General features: G+C 32.4%; 1 protein-coding gene across 1 annotated transcript in view; it reads left to right on the top strand.

The window, feature by feature from the left end:
- Positions 1-25,374, top strand: part of Phlpp (PH domain leucine-rich repeat protein phosphatase) — a 185,422-nt gene that overhangs the window by 57,981 nt on the left and 102,067 nt on the right. Inside the window, exon 4 of the mRNA XM_033467284.2 lies at positions 24,497-24,631. Coding sequence (XP_033323175.2) covers positions 24,497-24,631 — 135 coding nt within the window. The remainder of the gene's footprint in view (positions 1-24,496; positions 24,632-25,374) is intronic.

Raw genomic sequence — 25,374 nt, 5'->3', positions numbered from 1 at the left:
CTGCATGTGACATAAAATTTGTTTCTGTCAATTGCAAGAGACGGAAGCTTACTGCCTTTCATCATTTTAAGAGGTTGCAAACAATATATTGATGTTGTTAATTCTTTCAATTTTCCTGCTGTTTTGAATAGCGGCTACTCAATTTTGATATAAATGTATAAGATCTACAGTCTAATAATAAATATTATTTTCTTGTATTTTCTTATTTTTTCATATTTTATAGATGTGTGTATAATAAATAGACTGTGTTATTATAAAAATCACAGTTGTAGAATAGGAATTCGTCTTGATTATTATATTCTAACATTGAGTTGATTATAAATTGAATTTCTTATATTGCCTTGAAAATTTGAATGTATTGTATACAGTCGATTTTTTTTTAAGTATAAAGTGCACTGCATAATTAATATAAGATATACAGAGTAGACACCTAATATTTCTTATATTATATTATATAATATTATATATTACATTATATTATATATATTGTACTATAATATATATCATTCACATTATGTATTTTATAGGTGTATGTATAGAAAATAAAGTTGTACCAAAAAAATAGAGAATACGTGTTAGTATGAAATATACTACGTGCGCTATATATTATATTTATTTCGTTAACGCTAAAGAAAATCGACTGTATATAATATATTCAAATTTTCGAGACAGTATAAAAATACGAATTATTAACCATTCATTGCATTAAGATTTAATACACAATCAATTCAATTTTATAATACAACAATTAAGACAAATTTGTAATTCTACGGTGTGATTCTTATAATAGCATAAACGATAACGACGCAATTCTACTATGTTATCAAATTTATAAAAAATTAATTAATTGTCATCAGTGTCTGCTATTTCATCTAAATCAAACAATATAAAATAACTTCATAACTTTCTCCTGTAAATGTATTTTTTTAAAAGTCCTCCTTACCTGTATTTTAATTCAGTTTTAAATCTTGTTGTGCCTAAAATAGAACGTAACAACGATTTATTACATATCCCTTTGTGTAACGAACGCGGTGCAGCTTTAAACCACGTAGTACAGCGATGAAAGACGTCTTTCGTCAAAGCACAACAATTATGTACGTCTCTTTCTTGAATGGAGGGATCGACAGCAAATTGCGAACAATTCCACGAGGTAACTGAGTATCTCATTTCCAGTAAGCCCAGTGAGGAGTCCACGGTAGCTCTGCACAATCTCCGGTCCAGACTATGACCTTAACAAAGTCTCAGTTACCCTCCGCCGTCCTGCCCTTCGGCATCCCTCTGGCACTTCGGAATGGTTAATCGCTGTTTGCCCATCAAATAATGTTACTAATTGCCTGCCACCTTAGATGTACGCTCACTCGAGCGACTCGAACATCTCCTAACCCTCAGGACACGTAGAACGTTGTTAGGCCAGAGGATATCAACGCTTTCGGAGGCTGTAACCAAATAACTGTGCGTTACGAAATTGTTTTCTTTCAACCATGCTATAACCAGAGTTGGACAATATTTTTTTTCGGACGACGAATAAAAGATATGAAGACTAACGAATACAATTTTATTCGACGCTATCGAATAAGTAATCAATCGAATACAAAAACTAGACAAAAATTTATTTGAATAAAATTTTGTTTTTTGAATCCGAATATATTAATTTTTATCCAAATAAAAGAATTTATACCTACAGAAATTCGTATGGAAAATAATCGATTTTAATGGAAATGATAAAATAATAAAGTGGTTTTTTTCATAGTTTATCGTAGAAAGTTTGTTACTTCTGGGTAGAATAATCATTGTTGCATAACTAAATAATCGTTCTACGGGTACAGAAGAAGACATTGGCGTATAATAAATTCAGTGGTGCGCATAATTGTAGACACTAGTAACTTTTACATTTTTACTGATATTTATACAGAAACGAGAAAGAAACTATATTTGTACATTTCTTTTTTTTTATTATTTCTAATATAGAAATATACAAATATGATGTTCTGTTAAGTTTGTATTTAAACATCACTAAAGCTTTGAGCCTGTAATTATATATATTCACATCACTGTACAAAACTCGTGCTCCGAATTTGAGTACTTTTGATCGGTTATGTTCTAACACGGACATTTGCTTCTGGGACCAACTAACAATCACCGGTTCTACACTTTCCGAATTCCCAGAAGTCCACGTTAAAGTCAGACTCGTTTGTCAAAAGTCGAGTCGTCTAAAGAATTTTTCGACATCGGTTGAATATTCATGGGACAACAGACAACAGTGTACAGACATATTAGCTCGAAGTCAATACCGTGGGTCACGTAAACCGTAAGCACCGGTTCCTACCTCTGGCTCGTGGAACAATGTGGTCGCGAACCCTTACCCATCCCATGGGAGACACTCGCGAACTCAGCGCAGTCAAATCAAACATTTTGTTAATTAATTTTTCGCATGCGGTTCGCCCTAGAGAAGAAGTCTTGGGAATAGTCAACTGGGAAAGCGACTGACCTTTCTCTTACATGGCAGGAATAATTAGAATTTCGAAACTAGCGAAGACGTTTACGGTGGAAACAAGTCAAACGATATTCTTCATCATGAATATCATAAAAATATTTTCATTGACATTATAATAAGTTTTTGCATCTCGAACTGAAAAGTATGATTTCAGAATTCTGATTATTTTATGATAAATGCATCGGTTCACTTTAATGTGTAATTAAATTACGTAAGGAAATTATCATATTCTTTTTTATAATTCGAAGTTGTGCTTATTTAGTTAGAAAAGTTATTTTAATTATTGAAAATGTGTTACATCATAAAACTATTGAATGTGTCCAACAATATGTTCCAGGCTTTTTGTTTTACAACAATCGTAAACGTTTAAGTTGCTTCTGTGAAAATTATTCATACAAAAATTGATTTGTTCATGCAGTCATCGCGATCAAAGTTAAATGAAACATAATAAATGCACTCCTATAACTTATACTATAACAAATTGAATTACTGATTTTCCTTTAATAATAACTCCCAAAGCAATTATGATGGTATACTGCATAATCGAACTCATTATCAAACACGTGAGTTATGGCAATGATTACAATTGATTGCGATTGATCTTCTGAATGAAAATTCCATAAAAACTGTTTGAGTGATTTCTTAAAGCGTAATCGTTAATTCTTAAAACAGATAAATAACATCAAATAAGCAAATCGCTATCGTTCATTCGAGGAAGTTTCACCAAACATATAGTCAGCCTCAAACACTAGATCGCAAATATTCAGGTTGCAACATCTGGGTCGCAAACATCATCAAACTCGGTGTGAAACATTCACCGTACGAGAAACTATTACTACGAAAAGTCACGATCAATGAACTCGTTCGAATGCCGCGATCAAACGTTAATACGGAAATCGTCTATCGTGCGTGGCAATATTAAAATAGAGTTCTCACGCATTATGCTAAATTCATAGTACGAGACCGCTGGTTCCACCGCATTTCAAACATTTGTGCAAAATTAATTTGGCTAGCTATACGTATACGAAATCAGTCGTGCAACACAATAGTCGAACCACGAATTTATAACCGCAGTTGGCGAATTTGTAGCTAGTAGTTTGATTGTCGATCATGCTTTGTTTCGTCCGATCTTTTGTTTCGCTCAGTTCTGCTTTTCAAAACGATCATTTCATAAATCAAACGTGTTTACAAATAGGTGAATAATTTTTTAGGCTTAATTCGACGAACAAATTCTTTTAGAACATTTATTTTAAAAAATACCTATGTGAAATGCATGAATAAATGAATTTTTTTGTCTGAAAATTTCTAATAAAAACATTTTTATAATATCAGAAATTGTGAAAGAAGAAATCAGAATCATTTTAACTGATTTGTTAGTTTTTACTGTTAGCACCTGAACATTTTATACTTGATCTATTAAATACGAATATTATTAATTTCTTTTAAATCGAAACAATTTTTAATTCACCTGTTATCAAAGCTTGGGGTTTAAAGTAAATGAAAACATAGAAAAATTGTCGTGCTTTATCAAGGAAATTATTACAGTAAATCTAACAAGCACTAAGTGTGTGACATTCTATAAGTATGACAAGGTTGCATTTATTTAGACATTCCGTCATTTTTATCATAATATATGCTTGAATCAAGAGAAAGCTATTCAACCATTTTCTACAAAAGAGCCTTTATAATGCCAACAATCTGCAAATAAAATATATGAAACCAATCAAAATGAACGCATGAAGTGCTAATCGACGCAGATGTGGAAGAACTCGTAATGCAAGGGATTAACAACCTAATACGTCAAGAATTATTGAATTATAGTTATTTAGTTATTTGTAATTTAGATTGTTTGTCTTGCAGAACATGTTAGCAGTGTCGTATAAATGTTGAATATAAAGTGTAAGGTAATTCGAGATTTATTAAAAACCATAATTCGTAAAAGAAGATCTTCATGCTTCCATAGACATTACACAATTTTTGTTAATTGCCCTATATCACTCTGTGAGGGTCAAAATTGACCCCTAAATGTTCACATATTTTTCGAGTTTACGTTTCTTGGTAATCGTAAACAGGAAAGTACATGAAGTAGAGAGTACGAATTCATTTTTACATGCAAATTACATGCAATATAAACAAAAAATTAAATAAACAATATTTATTTTATTATTACATGCAATTACATGCAATATATACACGTCAGAGTTTAGAAGACGAAATATTTTGTATGATTTTCGGACCTTTTTGGCGAGATCACCTTATCAAAGGGAACATCATCGATCAGTGCTAGCGTAACAATAAGACTGACTAGTTAACTCACCGTAACTGGTGAAACTTTCCCAACGAAATTCCGAGCTGTCGACCAGTCTGTAATCGACATTTAACGTTTCAGCTTCGCCAGCCCATAGGGCGTTTTCCATGGCAAGATGAACGCGCCACGTTTCCTGCAATTCCATCGTGGAAACTCTCAGTCGTTAGTGGTTATTATGGTTAAACATGGTTGGCCCGGTAGCTGTTCGTCCCCGACTACATGAATTTACTGACTTAAAGGTCGTCAGGCGAGTTGCACGTGTGACAACACCTTTATCGTTACACGAACCCATTCAACACGCTTACTACCGTTCGACCTATGCATGTACCTTGACCTATAGGAGTTATATAATTGTTTATTGTTCACATCCAAACATGAAATGTTCTATTAACACGGGCTGTAGCAGTTTTTTGCGCAAAACTTTACCAGCATATTTTACAAGTAAAAATAAAGAAAGAAGTGTTATTTGAACAATGGCTTTCGAATGTTCTATTAAAAAGATGTAATAACAATACATGATGATAACGGAGTGGTGCTTCGTCGACGCAGCGACATTTGCGAAGTCTTTTGTGCACAATTGCAACATTTCTTTGTGTCACATTGATCGTTCCCGTTCTTCCAACCTTCCTGCGAAATAGGCTTGACGTTATAAACGAGGGAGCGTTCGCGTGGATTGGAATAATAAAAAAATAAATCGTTCCTTGCACGTAAATACGGGGGTTGGTTGTTCAATCTGCTGAGAAATTGATACATTGTTCCATTTTCTTCTCGTCTTCTCTTCTTTCGAGGAGAACTCGAAGCAGTATTTTTCTATGGTCGAATTACTCATTGTCCTCTCGCCGTGAGAACTTACGGATTTATTAAGGGCAGATCCGCGAATTTCGCAGCGTAAAAAGTGCTAAGCTCCTCTGTCTTTTAAAAGATGCGTCTCCGCGCGGGAAGAAAAGAATTTTATCGCGGATAAGATCTTTGTGAAAGGAAATAATGGAATGGAACTTAGGATATTACGTTAGATTCCGTTCCGATAGAGGACAAGAGATATTGTGACTTAAGAAAGAAGTAGAATCTTCTTCTCACGCTTCATCTATTCGGAAGATTTTCAAAATGGATTTCATGTAGTAAAGTGTAAATCACTATCTTCACCGCACCAAGCAATGTTCAATACGAAAGAGTGACTTTAATGTTGAGATAAATCACCGTGTAAAGTTCTCTTGAATGACTTTAACGTAAACATAAATTACTTAATAAATTGCTCTTGAATGACTTTAATATCAAAATAAATCGCCGATTAAATTGCTCTTGAATAAGTTACATGTCGAAGTAAATTACTTAACGCAACGTTCCATTGCGTTATTTTGTACTGCAAAATTTTCTGTCAAATACTTCTTGAGGTAAACATACCTTTGATAGTATCATCTTCTATGTAATTGAAAAATTTGTAGAAGCTTTTTAGCTTGTTAAATAGAATGGTTAAATATTCGCTATATTCGTTATACTCACTACTTATCGTAATAGACTAAATTATAGTAAAATTTTCTTTTCGTCATCAATGGAAGAAGAAAGAAAACGATAAATTTATATGATATAAATGCATAAATATCCTTTTGAATACGAATAAATTTTATTTCTTGAATGTCTAAAATCACATTTTACTGCCATTTGCGTTTTTCGTTAAAACATTAATTATCTGATACAAATATCGAAATATTCTGGAAAGTATAGAAATATTTTGTAAAAATTCATCAGTTACATAACAAAATCATTAGTAGTTGTGTTAAATAATTTAAGGACAGAATAACTTTTTACTAGGATGGTTGTGCAAATTAAAAATTGTCCACATTCGAAGATACAAAAACTACGCACACCTTTATTTCGTTTTTAATAATCTTAATGAATTGAAAATAATACAGTAGCATGGTTTGGAATTCTTTAAATGGTTTTATTGTTTTTTGCATTTGATCTGTTTATTCTTATCAAAAATGCATAAAATCCGCAGTCTATTTATGGATTTTTTGTAAAATACGGTATTTAAATAATTTTAAAAGAGTTCCAAATTAATTTTTTTAATTAAACGCTAATGACAATTTCATGACAACAGCTTTGTTCGTGACTTTTCATGAAGTACGATTTTGACTGTGACTTTATAATGTATGATTTTGGCTATAACTTCCTAATGTACGATTTTGCCCATAACTTCTATAATGTACGATTTTAACTGTAACTTTAAATTGTACAGTTTTGTGTATAACTTTATGATGTACGATTTCAGCCGCAACTTCATGACGTACTACTTCGACTAACCATAAATCACACGGATCCATCAATGTCTACATTTGTCAGGAAAGAATTGACTCGCATACGTTTCACCTTTTTCAAAATTCCACGTGAATTGGGATCGAGGTTACAACCGGTCGCTTTGGACCAATGAATCAGCCTGTTCCCACTACTGACATAATTTAAACGGACGGACGTTTGCAGATTGACGACTACCTAGCATGCCCATAGGCATCCGTTGTAATATTCATGCGGACTGTCAATTGTTCTCTGGTTTATCAACTTCGCGTCACCGGAAACGTCAAACAACAAATGAGCTACGCGTCGGCTATCGCGGATAACCTGGTGTGTTTTGCAATGCGCCCTGCCAAAGATCGGTTCTCCATTACCCTGATTAATGTGCCGCTGGACGAAACAGAATTCATTACCCACGAGAATTTCGATGTTGCTCGTTTGCTTGTTATCGATGAATTCTTGCGCACTGCCTGTGAACGTAATGGACACGTGTAATTCTCAACCGGTACATTGTGTCGCGACGAGTACGCATTTCAGGTGTAACAAAGGATGTTACGTGGCATTTAACAGCCTTGATAGCGGTGCTAAAATGATAGAGATAACGGCTGCTATAATTCATCTGGGCCATAAAATGTTCTATTACCTCTTATAGAAAATAATAAATATCCTCGCTGCGTATATGGGATTTGTGCGCGATTGATGTGGTGAATTTAATTTGAATTCTCCTCGAAGACGACAATAGTACGGAATTTATTAAAAATGTAAAAACAATTGTTAGTAGACCGCGGATTTTTACGCAAAATAAAAATTGGCTGCATTTATTACGTCAGACGAGAGCTAGATATAGGAATATTTAATTGTTTTCTTAATCATTTTAATAAATCCAAAGTAATACAATCTATCTTTAATTTCTAAAATAGTATCCTCAAATTCTTGAAGAGTTTCACTGTTTTAAATTTGATGATCTACTCATTTTATTATAAAAAAATAAAATGCTTCCCACAATTATTCCGACTCATTATAGTTCGCGTGAAGATAAATTACGAGCATTATTTCCAAATTTCATATTTTTAAATGGCAATGTTTGTCTGTCAAAATTAATTGTTACCTACATTATTGCATGTATTTTTAAATATAAATACGCAAATACGTTTTTAAATTTAAGTATGCATCTTGCAGAAAGTGTAAATTAAAAATGTATTTTTAGAATCCTCTAATCATAAAACAAATTTTCTGTCCAGTTCCCATGTCTGTGAACTATTTCCTATAAAAATATACATTTGCATAAACTTCCACAGTCTGATTATATATCAGATATTTCTTAAATAGCCTGTTCACAAACCGAGGACGAATGCGTTAAGTTAAATTTGAAGCAATAGCTTTTCACAATAATTCATTTCATACTTGCGATGTATGCAACCGTTATGTCCGTAATCAGTAATAAATTATTGCTTCTGCTCTTACAATTTAGTAAAAGTTCTATAACGCATTCCTTTGATGAATCAAATGTGCACAAATCTACTTATAGTACAACAGCAATACACTGTTTTACAAGAATGCATGCTTTTGCTTCAAATATGCAGAAACGCAAATGCAAATTTTCAACTTATCAGGTTCGATCATTTTCTTGAAATTAATTCTCAGATACTGCTCTGAAAACTCCAACGAAACGTTTATTAATTAACGTAATTAACATTAAAGTTAATTAAACTTTCTATTTGTCTGACCCGGCAGAACTGTGTTCATTAAAAATGCATGAAATCTACAGTTAACAGGGGGCTATACAAAGGCCAGCACACTGTCAACAGGACAAAAGCGTACAGTTCGCGTGATCCAGGTGATCAAATCGAGGCCAAAGCGTTCCTTCACGTTCCACAACAATTGCTTCAAAGAGTTTGTTTCTGGTCGAGACTGTCCATGTGAAATTAGGAACTTTCGGTCAAAGTTTCGCGGCCGATCTCGACACTGTACCTATGTTGTATATGATTGAAGGCATGCCTCGAAGAAGACAGTTGCGCATTCGGTGCAGTTCCCGTGTTTCTGTGTAACTTGAGGATCGATCCGCAACCAGGTAACTTGCCGAAGTTATTGCCAACTAGGCTACTTGCAACTAGGTGGTTAGAAAATGTCTGTAACAGATTTTACGAGGCAACCTGGAATGCTGTATTGCATAGGAAATACATCTCTCGACTGTATCTTCGGTTGCACGAAGATGTCTGTTGTTGTTACTGTGCGTTTTAGTGTCATGAATTGTATTTGACAAGTTTAGATAAACTGCTGTGAAATGTGATCGATATTTGACGATAGAAATATTATTCTATTAATGTATAGTATTCTTAAAATATATTAATATATACTTAGAGCTGGATAAGATACTACTTTAGATCATGCACATATTATTGAAAATAAATAAATTAACATAAATATTTTATGTTCGAAAGAATGTACTTTTAAAAATAAAGTAGTCGTTTAGTCTATTTAATATATATATATTTATTATTTATTTAATATAATGTATTTATTTAAATACCTTTATTTTACTAAATCATAATGTAATTATCTTGGTAATCTAAAACGAACGAAATACTTTTCCTTTGCATTATATTGCAAACTACTAGTTTAGAAGTTATTGTAATTTAAAGTTTTCTCATTTACATTAAGTATTAGTAGTGTTTTAAATTACATGATTTTCTTAAACCAATCGAATTTATTTTTAAGACTTCTTTTCTAATAATTTCGTGAATCCTATACAAACAGCTCATTTAATGCAAAAATTGAAATTTTTTGAAATTTAAAGTTTATCCAAATATTTTTCATATAATTATATTTATGATTGCAGTTACAGACATTTTGAATGCTTTAATGGTCGTAATGTTAGTATTAGAAACAAGATATTAGATTGAGATTATGTTGATCGATTTCGACAGTTTCACACTCACTTAGAAGTTTTTCTTTACGTATATGTATTAAAATTAAAACTAATGATTTTTTAACATAAATAGGTTAATACTTTTTTATAAAGAATATTATGTAATAATATATGAATAATATGTAGTAAAAAATATATGGTTCCATTAAAAAAAACGTTAATCTCAAAATCATTCAACTTCATCTGAAACGTTTTTCATCACGCGTGATGATAATGACGGAAATCTACATAGTAGTATGTGGTGACCCACCCTGTACATGATAAATTATAAAATGCGAGGAAAGTTATAAATTGACTAATTTCAGTAACATTTCTCATTCATTTCTGCTATCAGCACACACACACACACAATCTTCAAATCGACGAAATCAATACTTTCCTTATTCTGGGTTTATCAAACAATCTATGAAAATAGGAATCTGCACAAAGATCCGGAGTCTAGTAATTACTTACTCTATCGGTCTCAAGTATTTGCGCTCTCATCGCAGAAAGATTTACCTTCATTTCATTTAATTTTACTTAGCGAATTTTCAGCAAGCAATCACGGGCCTAATTTGTTTCGTTGCTTTTCTTATAGGAAAAGAATAACTCTTTGAAGAATAATCGACAAATCTCTTTATTTCGATACTTATTTAAATGTAATCAATGTACGTTTCATTCACAGTTATTTTTTGTAACAAGCATTTAATTTTTTAAACAAAAATATTACGTACCAGCAGATTTGTATATTTTTAAAAGTGATGAGCTCTCGGATGATTTTATTTGCATATGTCTTTAATGAGCAAACAAAAGAATATAAGTCAGAATTCTGTTGGTTGCGCAACATATAAAATAAAACAACTAAACGTGAAATTTATGCGTGCCTGAAAAATATAAATAAGTGGAAGATGACAGAGTAAAATGATTAAAAAATTTTTTTAATGCTTTTGCATTACTTTTAAATCATTAAAATGATTATGGAAAAAACGAATGCTTATGTAATTTTTATACGAAACATAATTCCCTTTTTAAAAATGATGATTTATGTTAGCTTTACCAAAATTGACATTCTACTACTTACTTTTTCTGTTACATCTTAATACACATATATTTATTTCTAACAACATACGTTTCGTCCCATTATGCTTACAAAATATATATCATATTTAATTTAGAAGTATTCTTCTTTTGAAAATGATGATTTATATTAGCTTCACCAACATTAATTTTCTAATATACTAATTAAATTGCGAATTTTATGATTTTATCATAACGACGATAAGGAAAAATATCAACCTGTGAAGATATTAAAAAAATTTGAAAGCTTTCCCATATTTATCTTAATTTTTTGGAATTATTAAGAAAGATAACACATATTTATTTAACTTCCATTTAATAAAATTTACTCGGACAACATCTTAACATACAGAGTAGTGGAGTTGACAACTGTGGGGTGATCAATTGCTGTGCCGTTGGTTTGTTATCGGGAACAATTAAATTTATATTTATCGAATAAAAAATAAACAAAATAAAAGAATAAAACAATTACTTAAAAATAAATAACTGTTCATCCTTATGACAGCGGTTTCCTTGCACTACTAAAAGAAACGAATACACTGTAATTTTTTGAACAATTGCTGTTTGCTCGGCTTTTAGAGGGCGATTAGCGGCGCAATAGCATAAAATCGCCAATTTAGTAATTACACGTCTGATTCTCAGCTCGTAATTCAGAAAGTTCTGACGGGAAATCATGAGGTACGTTTTGCCGAAGAAATCCACGGAGTTCTAAAAGACTTCGAACAACTTCGTCGAAGTTGAAAACTCGGTTTACCGTTTGTGTGGCACGCGCGAGACTGCATAAAACACGTCGCCGCGCCTTTCCGAGGGTTTTTTTCAGCGACGAAAAGGCGGAAAAGGGTCCGCAAGGTCTGCGGAACCTGGCCGGGTATCACGTAGCCACGCGCGGCATAACACTTTAACTTAATTAGCCCGGCAAATTGTATAAGGCAACTTTGTATAATGTACTTCGAGTTTACGGCGGCTTTGCGCGACGGCACAGAAGCCCTGAAATTGCTCATTAATAGCGGCAATAACGTTATAATTACCGTGGCACGCGTGAACTGGGCCGCGGCGTCGCGACGCCACGCCACGCCGCGCCGAGCCGCGCGTTTCGTATTTCTGAAACGGCGATGGAGCACGCGAACGCGCCATTAAATTTCGAAAACTGACGACAACGTGCGCCCACTCACCGAATGAAATTGATAGTTGTTTTATTAACGGCGGCGAACACGATGGTTGCCCTCGAGCAAACTGGATTATCGTAACGTGTTACTTATCTCGAACCTCGGCGACCATAACGGCTGAAATTACTCATTGTCGGAATAATGATTCAAGGTCGGCCACGATAATAGCGTATGTATAACGTGGTACACCGTATGCAGAAATGGGTGCACAGATCATAAATTTGATTTGAAGATTTTATTCGAAACGTTATTCCTTTGAACAATGAAACGCATTCGATCGGAATAAATGTACAAATCAAAAAGTTATTTATAAAAACGAATGATTTTTCTCTGAATAAATTTATTTTTTTATTTTTTTATTTATTTATTTTTTTATTTATTTATGCTTTAAACCAGATGATTTATTTAGCAAATGCAGATTTGTTACATGTACATATGTTCCACATATTACTTATTGTGAATAAAATTATATTATATAAATTATATTATATTATTATATTCGAATATATCCTTCAAATAAATGTTTTGAATTCAAATTAAATGTATTGATCGAATGCTTTCTGCCATGAATGTAGAAATAGAAGAAAATAATGTCACGTGAACAGAGACTGGTAAATAGTTCATTGAAAGGTTATAGTAACAATGTGACATAGAAGGGAAATGATTTTTCGTTCGGAATCAAATGACAAAGTAAACAAATTAACTCCGCTACTGCTACTACCAATGGATTTTGCTTGTATGAAAATAGTCTTCACAGTGGTGGAAATAGTTTCACAAATAAATGATTGTGTTTTAATTGTGTTAGAATGTATAGTTTATCGCTTGACTGCAGATTTGTTTGCAATTTTAAAAATACAGAAATATCCTGAAATAAAGTATTACCCGTGTTAATAATTTTGAGAAATCAAAATTAAATCAACCGAGCACATAAAGTAGCATGCGTTGACTTCTAAAAATAAAAAAATATAAAAATCTATTAAATTTTTTTCCATGTAAACGTTTTTAATCATTCCATATTGGACACTTCAATGATGAATCATAATATATATAATAATTATGTGATTAACAGTTAAATGATAAATAATTAAATATTGAGTAATTACATATTGATTTGTCTTTCTATTTGCGACTTCATAGAAGCACCGGTTTAAATTCCTCTTTTAATTAAGCTGAAGCTTTCTGCCTTGTGGAAAACGTAATAATTTACATTTACTAATAATGTGGTTCAAATATCATCTTTTCTTAAGACATTGGCAGATATCTGAGTACTTTGAACGTCTAACAATTTCATTGAACATTCATTTACATTCGGTAATGTAAATCCTGAATCGATAAAAAATTAATATCGGCTCTCGATATCGCAACAAGATCATTATCTATTCAGAATTAATTTGAAGTGATTAAAGTATGACTAATTTAATAAAATAGATATTGTTTTCTTAGAAAACCAAATATCGTTAATTGTATATGTGCGCTGATATTAACCGTTTGGCTGCTGACGTATTTTTTCATAATAAGAAGAGCGACATAAGAAGAGCGCGATAGCGCTCCTCAGCAATCAAAAGGTTAATAATAACTATGAATTTGCACCAGTCGCACTTCTGAATGTCTAAAATTCGGTATAGTAAAGTGTGTAACTATGTTTAATGAAATATTTATTATCTTGCAAATATAAAAGAAGCCTTAATAAGATTGAATAATATTTTACGATAAATTAATTCATAAAAATATCTGCAGATAGCCACAATTTGATAATGAGTACGTTTTTAATTCAAATCCTGCCAGATTATCATATAACATCACTGACTAAATAAAAATTAACGATCTCTGTCAACAAAATATTATTACAGCATTTTGCATAATTTTATTAATAGATTAGTGAAAAAATTTAGGAATAACTTCTATAGTGAACCTTAGATATTAGAAAATATGAGAAATATTAGAAAGGATATTAGCAAAGATTAGAGAAAGGTGTATTGGTTGTTGTGTATTGATTGATTGTATTGATTGATGAAGAATAGATAAGCTGCAAACTGATATGTGTATAGCAAACATGCAAGCAATAAGATTTATTAGAAAAAAATAATTCGTAAAATACAGTGCGAAAAAATTCAGCCATTGTTTTAGCACCAACCTAATAATAATAAATGCTGCAGTTTTTTCGCAGCATATCTGACAGCAGGATCGGGACAAATAAAATTCTCGTGACAGTTATTGTGAGTCCAAGACTCTTGATTCTTATAATGCAAGTTACCTTTTTCATGCTAAACTTCACTGCAGCGAGAAATAATGAACCGGAAGCTTTGAAAGGGCAACCAGGAACGGAAAAGTTTAATTAAGATACGAGGCAGAACTTCGTGGAACTGTTAGAAATCTCAAACAAGTTGTTACACCAATTTTCCTCTCCGCTTAAGGAACAGAAGCTTCATCAATGCCTCCGAACAATCAATTTTGGCTTGTTAGTTTCACTAGATGCACGGAAAATTTATTGTTGAAATAATCATCGTCTGTAGACTGTGGATTTTTATGCAAATTTCCATTGTTATACAATTTTATCACAGGTAAAATGAAGCAAAATTTTCTTTCATTCAGTTAAAGATTCCTCGAGTTCAAAATAAAATTGTCAATTGTCAATTGTTGAAATGAATGCAACTTTATTTTTTAGAATTCTTCTCTTAAAAACTGTAAGATATTACTCAAAAATTGCAAGAAATAGAAACTAAATAGCAGGTTTTTCCTCTCTGTGATAATTTCAATAAATAAAAGATAATACATTAATATTTTTCAATTCCTTTAATCTTACTGCTATTTTAAATTGCAACTAATCAATTTTGCCATGAATTCCTAAAATCCATAGTCTACTTATTAGTTAGATTTAGTCTATAGTCATAGTCGTAATCATTTAGTCACAATTTTATTTAGTATAGTATACTTTCTAGTGCAAGAACGAAGAACTATTCGAAATATTGATATGAGACAAAATAGTAAATGTTTTATGATAAAGTTGTGATTTTTAACAAGTCGATTTTTTGCTAATTTTAAAAATTATAATGTCTTGTCTAAAATAAAACACAAAAGAATGTCTTTTTAATAAAAGAATTTACTTAGGAATATTGAAAAAAAATTTATGAACTAATAATAATAATGTCGAACAAGTGCACATGTAACAATCCTGTATATGCTAAATAAACTATGTGGTTTAAAGCATTAATAAATAAATGAAAAAACAAATAATTAAATAAATATGATAACAATTTTTTAACGAAGTTTTACAGTTTTTGTGAGGAACATTCTGAGAAATCACTTTTCCTATCGACATCCAAATTAAATATGTGACATCTTAATTCGTAAATGCTTCATTACATTTTTCAAAGAGATGTAGTAACTTCTGTCAAATAAATGCGTTAACCGTAGGAAATTTGAATATGCGAAGGAACTAAACGTTGCAGCTATAACTTGTTCGCAGTTACTTTACACTTCGATTGTCGCATTCAAATTAGAAGTACATAATTCCCAGCGCCGCAGAACTTACAGCGGGATCATGCGTTACCTTCCGGAAACTTAAAATCGATTTTGCCAGTACTAATGCGGCGCTAAAGGAATTTCAGTAATATTTCTGAAACTTCAAACCGACCTGTTAAAAACTTCTGTTGCCTGACTTATACTCTTAATCCCTGGCCTCGGAATTATTGAATCCGATACGTTCGTTTCGACTGCTGATGAATAACCAAGTGAATATTCAAAGGGAATCCGCCGCAGAATGGCTCGACTTCAAAAATGCGACATACCTCGTGCGTATAAAACAGTTATTGAAACTTATTAAATAGAATACGGTTCAATTTCCTCAGGCCGAGCTAATGAGAAAAAGTAAAAGAATTTTTTAGGTTAACATTCATTCCTCTGGTATTGGATTTTAATAATCAAGATTTATGAAAATGGCATGACGTTTAAATATTTTTGGACCCCCTACATCTTTCACTTCTGAATTACGTGAATTAAAAAGTACAATTACTAAATGTTTCGTATGAAATTGTTATTTCATTTGGATTTAATTTATTCTGAAAACCTGTTGATACATTGTTCAAAATAAATGACACATTATTACATAGTAGCTTAAAAGCTTTGAAAGTTTAAAAATGTTCAATAGTTTCTGAATATTGCATTGATATTTTATAGTAACACAGAAACTGGCAAATATGTAATTAACATGGAGAATATATTTCCTTTCACATCGTTTTTCTAATTAAATTTAAAATAAAATATTTGAAACATGAGTTGTCGGTAGGTATGTGCATCCATCGCAGTTTTATATTCATTGTGGAAACTTGAAAATTAATATTTATATGAACATGTTCGGTGAAACAATTTTTATTCCGATCTACAAAGATCAGTTTCTGTTTGATTATAATGAATCGCTTGGATTTTGTGAAATTTCTGTGATGTCTGATTTTGCAGTCACCTTGTTAAATGGAACTTGTTTTATTACAAACTATAGTATCATTATTTTTTTTTTATTCAAACTAATGTAACAGTAAGTAAATAATTAACAAAAAAAGAAGCTGGTTGCTACTTAAATATTTAAAATAATTTACGTCAAAATGCATTGTATATGCATCCTACATGTTCCTCAAGTTTTTAAAATTTGTTCCTAATCACTGTAGCAGCTATTTCAGTCCTGAATATTATGGTTTTAAAGTTTTAAAACTATATACACACATTAAACAGTTGCCTATATTGGTCTACTTTACTGAAGATTAAATAATAAACCAAGTAAACAGGTGATTTGGAAATGAATCGATAGTCTGCGAATACACGATGACACTTTTCGAGTGAGTGATCTGCGAACATTTCAGAACGAGCATTTTCGAATGAACGCTTGGAGAGGGTTCGAATGAAAGGTGTGCGAGCTATTTCGTGCGAGAATTTTTAAATGAACGCTTGACGAGCACTCGACTATTTGGTAAAAGGCTGAAGACGCGATTCGATTAGCGTATAGTGTCAAACAGTTCACCGAATTTAAACGCGTAATAATTGATGTTGTCCTGAAAGGGAAGTCGTTTAAATTAAGACGATTGCTGATTCCGCCGACCAAAGTTTGATATTTGAATATTCATTGCTCCAACGTTAACTTTAGGAAGACCGGGAGCTCGAGCTGAGTATTTTTTGTCGGCAAATTGCACTCGAACAGCGGTTCTTTTTCACAAAAATATAACTGAGTCTGATTAGGATCGTTTGTAATTTCAATTACCAATTTTGTTCTACATATTTTTCAAGGCACTCATTCTAGACACGTTAATCTTTCTGTAAACTTTACGAAATGAGGTTAACGAAATTTGTGAATATTTCAATCAATTATCAGACACTAGACAGTCAAATAACAATATTTATAAAAATATTACATTTCAAATGTATAATATATAAATGAAAGATTATTATTTATATGGATCTAAATAAATTATATAAAATAATAACTTTTTCTTCTTATTTATGAGTACAATTTCACTTGTTATTTATTAATTATCATTTAATTGTTTATTATTTATTATTCGTTCGGCACAACGCGTCGAATAAATAATAATTACATTGTAATTAATAATAATAATAATAATAATAATAATTTAAACATAATATAATACGAATTATATTTAATATTAAATTCAAATTATAATAAATTATAATTCGTAATTAATGTAATTCGAAATACATTATAATTCGCAATTAATGTAATCGAATTACTTAATATTTTGTAATTGTACATCTATTGAATTACAATGTAATCGAATTACTTTATAATTATAATTCGTTAAGTAATTCAATTGTAATTCTGTACACCTCTGGTCCATTCATTAGCAATCACTCCTGCAAATTTTAGTCGATGTCAACGTCATTCGTCATTATTTTCTCAACAACCTTCACGTAGAGTTTATAACCGAGATTCCGAAGAAACGGAATCCGGCATTTTAAGATGATTATTGGAACGATCTCGAATAGGTGAAAGATTAATTGAGGCTTAAACGAGCGCCGCAATACGCCGGCCGATTTAAATAGTTAACGAGCTGTATAAATATTTAGCGCTCGGAGGAAGCGCAAACTAACGTGGTGTCTGGGCGCGGCAGTGTCTCTAATACAAGGAAATTTCGGGCTCGCGCGGGCCGAAAGTTGCCTGGGCGGAAGTTTAGTATAATGACAAATGGAACTCGACGCGGAAGTTGGCACAGAACTAACGCGCCCTGACGCAAACGATACTTCGTCCATTTCTAAAATTACGTTGAACGGCTAGCGGGCTCCTGCGTCGTCGTCGGCAAAATTTTGCAGGACCCTTAATCGGCTCGAGTAACGACCGGTAAACATCCTCGGTGCGTTTCTGCTCCGGAAATTTTGCCTGTCATGTATCTCGCTCGGTTTAATCGACTTGTCGCTGGGACTTCTGAGACGGTGTCGCTCGGTGCTACCCTTTCCAAAAAGTTGGCCATAATTCGTAACTTCGTACGATTTTTATGAAGATCGACACTCTTATGTTTTTGAAATTGCCGAATTTGAATGTTTTATCAAAAATGCAAGATGGAAAATGGAAAATCAAACACTAGCGAGATGATTTTAACTTATTTTTTATGAATATCAATAATTTTCCAATATTTGTCTGTAATTATATTATTGCAATATAAGTATGGCGATCTTAATCTTAAACCATTTTTGTAATTAATAATGATAAATATGTTTAATTTTCTAATTTGTATGTGAAGAGTAATAAAGATTAGTAAAGATTGTGATCTATTATAAACAGTATCATCATGAACAACGTGATAATAAACAGCATAATCAATTATAAATAATATAGTTTGATATAAGAAATGCCATTGGATAGAGAGAAGTATATTTATAGTTAAGATAATTCTAATATTTATAGTATAAAATTACATTTATAGTTATACTTGATACAGTTATGCATATTAAGAGTTATATTTACAGTTACACATGTACAGTTAACTCAGAGGTGCCGTAACTAATGCTGTAATATGTCTTTCTCTATCGGTCCATCTACGCACTTAGTTTATTCCTTTCCCTATTTATCGAGTAACAAGTGGAATTTGTTAAACTTAATACATTGCTTTTTCAGTTTTTGGTGTTAGCAATTAGGACATTTATTGAAAACTATTTCGTATTAATATTGAGGTGACATTTTCAACATTGTTTATGGAGAGCATACATGGACAATACTTGATTCGTTAAATTTGAATATCTTAAAAATATAGGCAACAATTGGATACATTTATATGTATATTATCATATGACAACGACTCAGGATATATCGAGGAGGGAAGCATAAGACTTAATTCGCATCATCTGTGTGCAAAGTTCATCTTTGTAACCTGTACTTTAGTGGTAAAATGTTCTACAAATGCCTGACACATTACTGATATTATCTACTTTAAGGATGGGCACCTCCCAAACGATTTAAAAAATTGATTTTCTTCTTCGATTTTCTTAAAGTTTCAAGTGTGTAGAATGTTATGTCGAAGTGATATTTCGAAATTCGAACATTTAGAGCGACCGAAGGTGAAGTTTCAAGAATCTTACTTTATCAGAGGGAAACGTTATCTTAAAACTTCTTTTATGTTTTTCTCGAAACTACATTTTTCGACCCGACCGTCACGAGATCTCTGGAACTATACATCCGATTTACTTCAAATTTTATGAAGATATTCTGCAATGTAGCATAAGACACGTTAAAGTTTTTTGTTCAAATGTAAACGAAATAAAATAATTAAGTAAGACATATTAAATTTGTTTATTCAAAAATAAACAGAATAAAAAAATTGACAAATTTAATGTGTCTGATTCGATAAATGCAAAGTTAATTATGCTTGAAAAGAAGTAGGAGGCGCAGTAATGGGCTACCCCACAGAATTTGGCTCCACTACCTTACTCGAAACTAAATTCCGGTAAGTGTTCGAGTACTCGAGGTCGGCGGTGGTGTATTTACGTGGTCCCATTTGCATGGTCCACCCTATGTAGAAACGAAGTTGCAGTACTTGGCGGTAAGATGACGAATGAGGTGAGAGATGACGAAGTGCTCAACTAACGCAATTAACCTGCTGAAGGCGGTAGCGGCGCGGCTGGTTGGCAACCTATTAAAAGCATAGTAGTAACTGTGTAATAAGATCCAGGCATATCCTATAATTACCTGCGCTGGTAAAAGGTCTCCGCGTAGACGATTCACTGAAAATTAGAGGAATCTGATTACGCGTTCGTATTCACGATTCGAAGTCCCTCCACTGACGTGCACGAGGCTGGATTGCTGGAAAACCATCTTTGAAGTAGTAATTAACTATTGAACTGATAAGCATTCAAATAGAAATGCCACGACGTACTTCGGGTAAATAAGTTGCATAACTTCGATGAAATTATGGATACTGATATTAATACTTTGACGCTCGGGGAATATTTTTAAGAATGGAGTTCTGTTAACGCTAAAGTTATCATCGTCAGTTAACGAACCGCAATAAGGATGCTTTTATGGAAAATGATTGAATTTCTTTCTTTTATCGTGTATTATGATAAATGCGGATGAAATTTCCAAGATAAAAATTGTCTAAGTTAATTGTAAGAAATACAAGTTAATGCCTCTCCTCTTTTAATGATTGTAACAAATTGAAAATAATATAAAATTATCTTCAAATTTCGAATGTGTTTATTCTTTTGTGTTTGAGCCATACATACATGGATCACAAATTATAATATTGTCGTTTCTTATAGAGCAACATTTTTAGATGCGTTATCAGTCAGTATAAGTTATGTTGAACAAGTTGCAACAACAATTAAAAAATTCAAACAGTTGCAGAAATGTGGTTTAGATACATTTAATAAACGAAGACTTTATTTGGAGAATATAATGCTATTAATAAATGTATCTAAACCACATTTCTGCAACTGTTTGAATTTTAAATAAAAGATATATTGTTTTTAACTAGTTTAATAGTTTCTACAAATTCAAATTCATGTGCAGGTTATAGTGTTATAGGATTAGTGTTACACGATTACAAAAATATGTACGCCGAGACCAAAAATATTTTGTTCTCGATACTTTTGCACTCGTCACAATAATTGCCCCATCGAAACAATCTTTTTCTTTAAATTCTGTTCTGTTAAGATGGGGAATGATAAGCATGATCGCTTAAGCACCACGCGAGAGATATGATTCGTGCCTCCAACAATTAACGCTAGTTGCGGCAATATTCGCGCAAACGTGTTTGTGCATCATGTGTACCGTAATTTCAGGCTCGATTTAAAACGATCCGGTAAATTGTGAAATACAACGGAAGAAAGGGTCCATTGAAAAAAGTGGAACGATCGGAAATTGTTCGCAAACGGTATAACGTCCATGCGCGTCCATGAAATATACATGATGACGTCAGGCGAGCGTGACCTAGGAAGTCTCCGAGGGATGATTTGCATGCTTCACACCATGAAGTGTTATTTAACGGAGCATTTCGGTAATATCGGGGCCGAATACCAACGCAGAGATGCATTAATGCAAACGGTCTGCCGTATCGGACAAAGAATATCGTTGCCGGCGAATTCAGCTTCTAAAATATCAAAGTCGCGTCAAGACGAAGAGAAACGACCGCAGAATTTCGGTTTCTAATGCATGTATGATAAGGAAAATTTCACAAATCCGCTCGGTTATTGCGCCCTTTCAGATTTTTCCCAGGAATTTCCATTACGCTGGACTACGCGAGGACCCTCATAAAATCAGTTCCTTCCTTCAATTTCCACAGTTCACAGTATTTCTCGAAGTTACTAAATGCCACGCACATAATATTTCGCGCCAACGGCTGTACGGTGGGAAATTACAATTTCATGAATTTGAAATCTGTTCCGGCAGCATCTTTCCAGCAACTTTACGCGGGATTTCAGATTCTGTTTCTCAATGTACGCAACAGCTCTCGCGAAATACTGACTGCATCGATCTCTGCCATACGAAGCCATCGAATAGTAATAAATATTTTCTTCACGCAATTCTAAATCGAATGTTTGAACTTGGAAGCAGTATCGATGAATTTCAATTACTACAGCCATATTTTTATCCTTGATTATGGACATTTGTATAAAGTACCATTTTAATAAATTATACGTAGACAGCAGATCTTGACAGCAAATCTGTAAAATGCAAGAAAACATGTAAATCAACAAAAATTGACAGAATTGTTACTACATTTTTCGAATGGAGAATCTTTTAATTGATGAAAGAAACTTTTGTCGAATTCTGATCTTTTTTTAAACAATATATTGAAATGGAGATCTGAATAAAAATTAGCAGCCTAATTATAAGTCTTGAATAAATTCACCCTAACTTTTCATTGTACGTTTTATTGTATCGTCAAATTTTTTGAAATTATTGGAATGCACACAATTAATTAATTTATTGAATCCAATTATATTTCAGTTATATCAGCATTTGGATGAAACTAGTTAACCGGAGGGAGAAGTTATTATATTATGCTAACATTAGTATGTTCATGGTAGCAGTGAACGATTTACTATTTCTTCAAAACAAAATGTCAGCTCTTAACAAACCGATCCTCATTAATATTCGTCATTGTTCTCTAACTTCCCACGTTATTTGAAGCATACGAGCCAGATGATACATAGAATGTAAACTGTGAACAGTGGATGATGGATTAGTACGACTAATGAACAGCTTGTCAATCTTTGTGAAAGTTTGCATGCACTCCACTTTGATACACACGTTTACAGATGACATGAATGTTCGCTATGTACCAAATAGTTTCTATTTGTACAGAAATATGATTTACCAAAATTCAACGAATATTTATCAAATAAAATTGGAACCACAACTAAAAATGTTTAAATCTTTGACAAATATGTTTTACTGCATGCTTTTATTTGCGATTCAAAGTTAACGTAACGAGCAAATATACAAGCTTCATGGTCTATATGCAGGAACTTTAATGTTGGCTATGTAAACAGCTATTTGTAAGTTTACAGCCTTTAAAAAACTTCCCTCCTAAAGGCTATTTATAGCGTAATTATAACTTCAGCCCGGCGTGGGCGTAAGTTTTCCTTAGTGTGCAATATTTTGAATAAAACGGGTACGTACTCAATTAACAACAAGATCCATTCGCTGTAATAGGAAATGGTGCTCCAAACTTTTGAACGACAAAGTACATAATACGTATATGTGTACTAATAAGGCTTCATTTTACATTTAACTACCATCTCCACAAGTTACTAATGAAAACATTTTTTGTGTTAACGATAAAGGCAAATGCAACAATGAAAACTAGTTTATATACAACTGACATCTTTGTATGTTAATAATAACAAACTTTGTTATTAATGTGATGAAGATAAAAGTAACATTGAAACTCCTCTTGTATAATATTATCATCTTTACTAGTTAATAGTAATAACATTTTGTTATTAACGAGAAAGGCAAATGTAAGGATAAAATTCGTCTCGTATAAATAAAATATTAATACATATGTAAAGGTGCTTATATTTTGATACGATAGACAATGAAAGAAATTCAACACTTATTTGGGGGAGGATCCGATCATCTTCAAGCATTGACATAATTTTTGTGATAGTCTCTGTTAATTACATTATCTAGAGTATTGAAAATGATTATCTAGAGCGAGGATCTTTATTCAAAATAAAAACTTTACAACACGGTTTTAAGAATTATAAATCGAATAAAAATAAATTGTTCCTTTTAATAATTTTGATAAGTCGAAAGCTATACATTTTCACCACAAATGCATAAAATCCGCAGTCTAATTCTGCACTCTATCATATTCAACTTTTATATCATTCTTTTGGATCAATATACATATATTATTATTTATTTGATAAGAGAACGGAAGCATTTATTGTTTCACCTAACACACGTATGATCAAAAAATAAAATAGCTAACAATTAATCCTTATATAGCAAACAACTTTTATTATTTATATTATAAATAACCCTGATATAACACTTTTTTATACAAAATGTGACGCAGAAGAAAAATTTAGATGAAAGAGTTAAATGACTCACCCTGTCTTATAGCTCTGCTGCCTAATCCCAAAAGGTCATCGAAAGAAAACCGAATCGCAAATGAGAAAGATTGTACATCGGCTTTTTTTAGCGAATCCGAACGTCCCATCATGTGGCGAACATAGGTAGCTCTAGGAGTTCCCCTACGTTGATTAGAACCGCAGTTCTTCACTTCCTCCTGTTTTTGTTGCAGGGCCCGCATCACCGTTGCCAGATCTGGCAGGATACAGTCGTTGCGGGTACGCGCTCGTCTTGAAGGGGTTGGTTTTTCCTCAGTGGAAGAGGCGACCCTTGGCTGTCATCGGATCCAGGCTCTTCCTTTATCCGGGTAAGCGTCCTACTCGAGATTCTGCCAATCCTCGCGGCCTTCCACGAGGCAAGAAGCAGTCGGTAAGAATAGAGCCTAAAGCCTGTCGAACAAGGGAAAAAACGAATCGGGAACGTCCGCCAGCTTTATCTCCCCCTACCTTACTTCTTGCGGTCGCAATTATTGAAACGTATATCATCGTGGTAAAGATCGGGAGAAATAGGATTTGTTCAAGCGTTACGCGATGCAGACCGTATATTATGTGCTTTCTCTGTGGTCAGGCGTTTTCGCCTTTTAGAAAGTCACTGCAGCTTTTTAAACAGTTAACTCACTCGTGTTGTTTAATTTGTGGTATTTATGAAAATTTTGATTTATCATAATTTTTATATGATTTATAAAATAAATATATAAAGCAAGTATAATACTAGTATTCATATAATACTAACATAATATAAATCGTAAAAGTGATATAAAAAATAGATGTCTCTTGTATTACATAATACATTTTTAGTTTCATATTGTTTAATTTATAGTGATTGTGAAAATTTTGATTTACCTTAATCTATCTAGGATTGTTTATAACATGAGTATAACGCAAGTACAAATAATATAATTTTACTAGCATTCGTATAATACTAATACAGTACGAACCATTAAAATGCTATAAAAAGTAGGGATTTCTTGTATTATACTTTTAGATTTTAGTCAGCACTTTTTGCTATAACAAACACCATTTGCTATAGCAAATACCAAAAGTGACTGGA

The sequence above is a fragment of the Megalopta genalis genome, chromosome 1 (genome assembly GCF_051020955.1).
Source record: "Megalopta genalis isolate 19385.01 chromosome 1, iyMegGena1_principal, whole genome shotgun sequence".
Classification (NCBI taxonomy): Eukaryota; Metazoa; Arthropoda; class Insecta; order Hymenoptera; family Halictidae; genus Megalopta; species Megalopta genalis.
The sequence above is the reverse complement of the archived record's forward strand: the minus strand, read 5'-3'. Positions and strand labels throughout refer to the sequence as shown.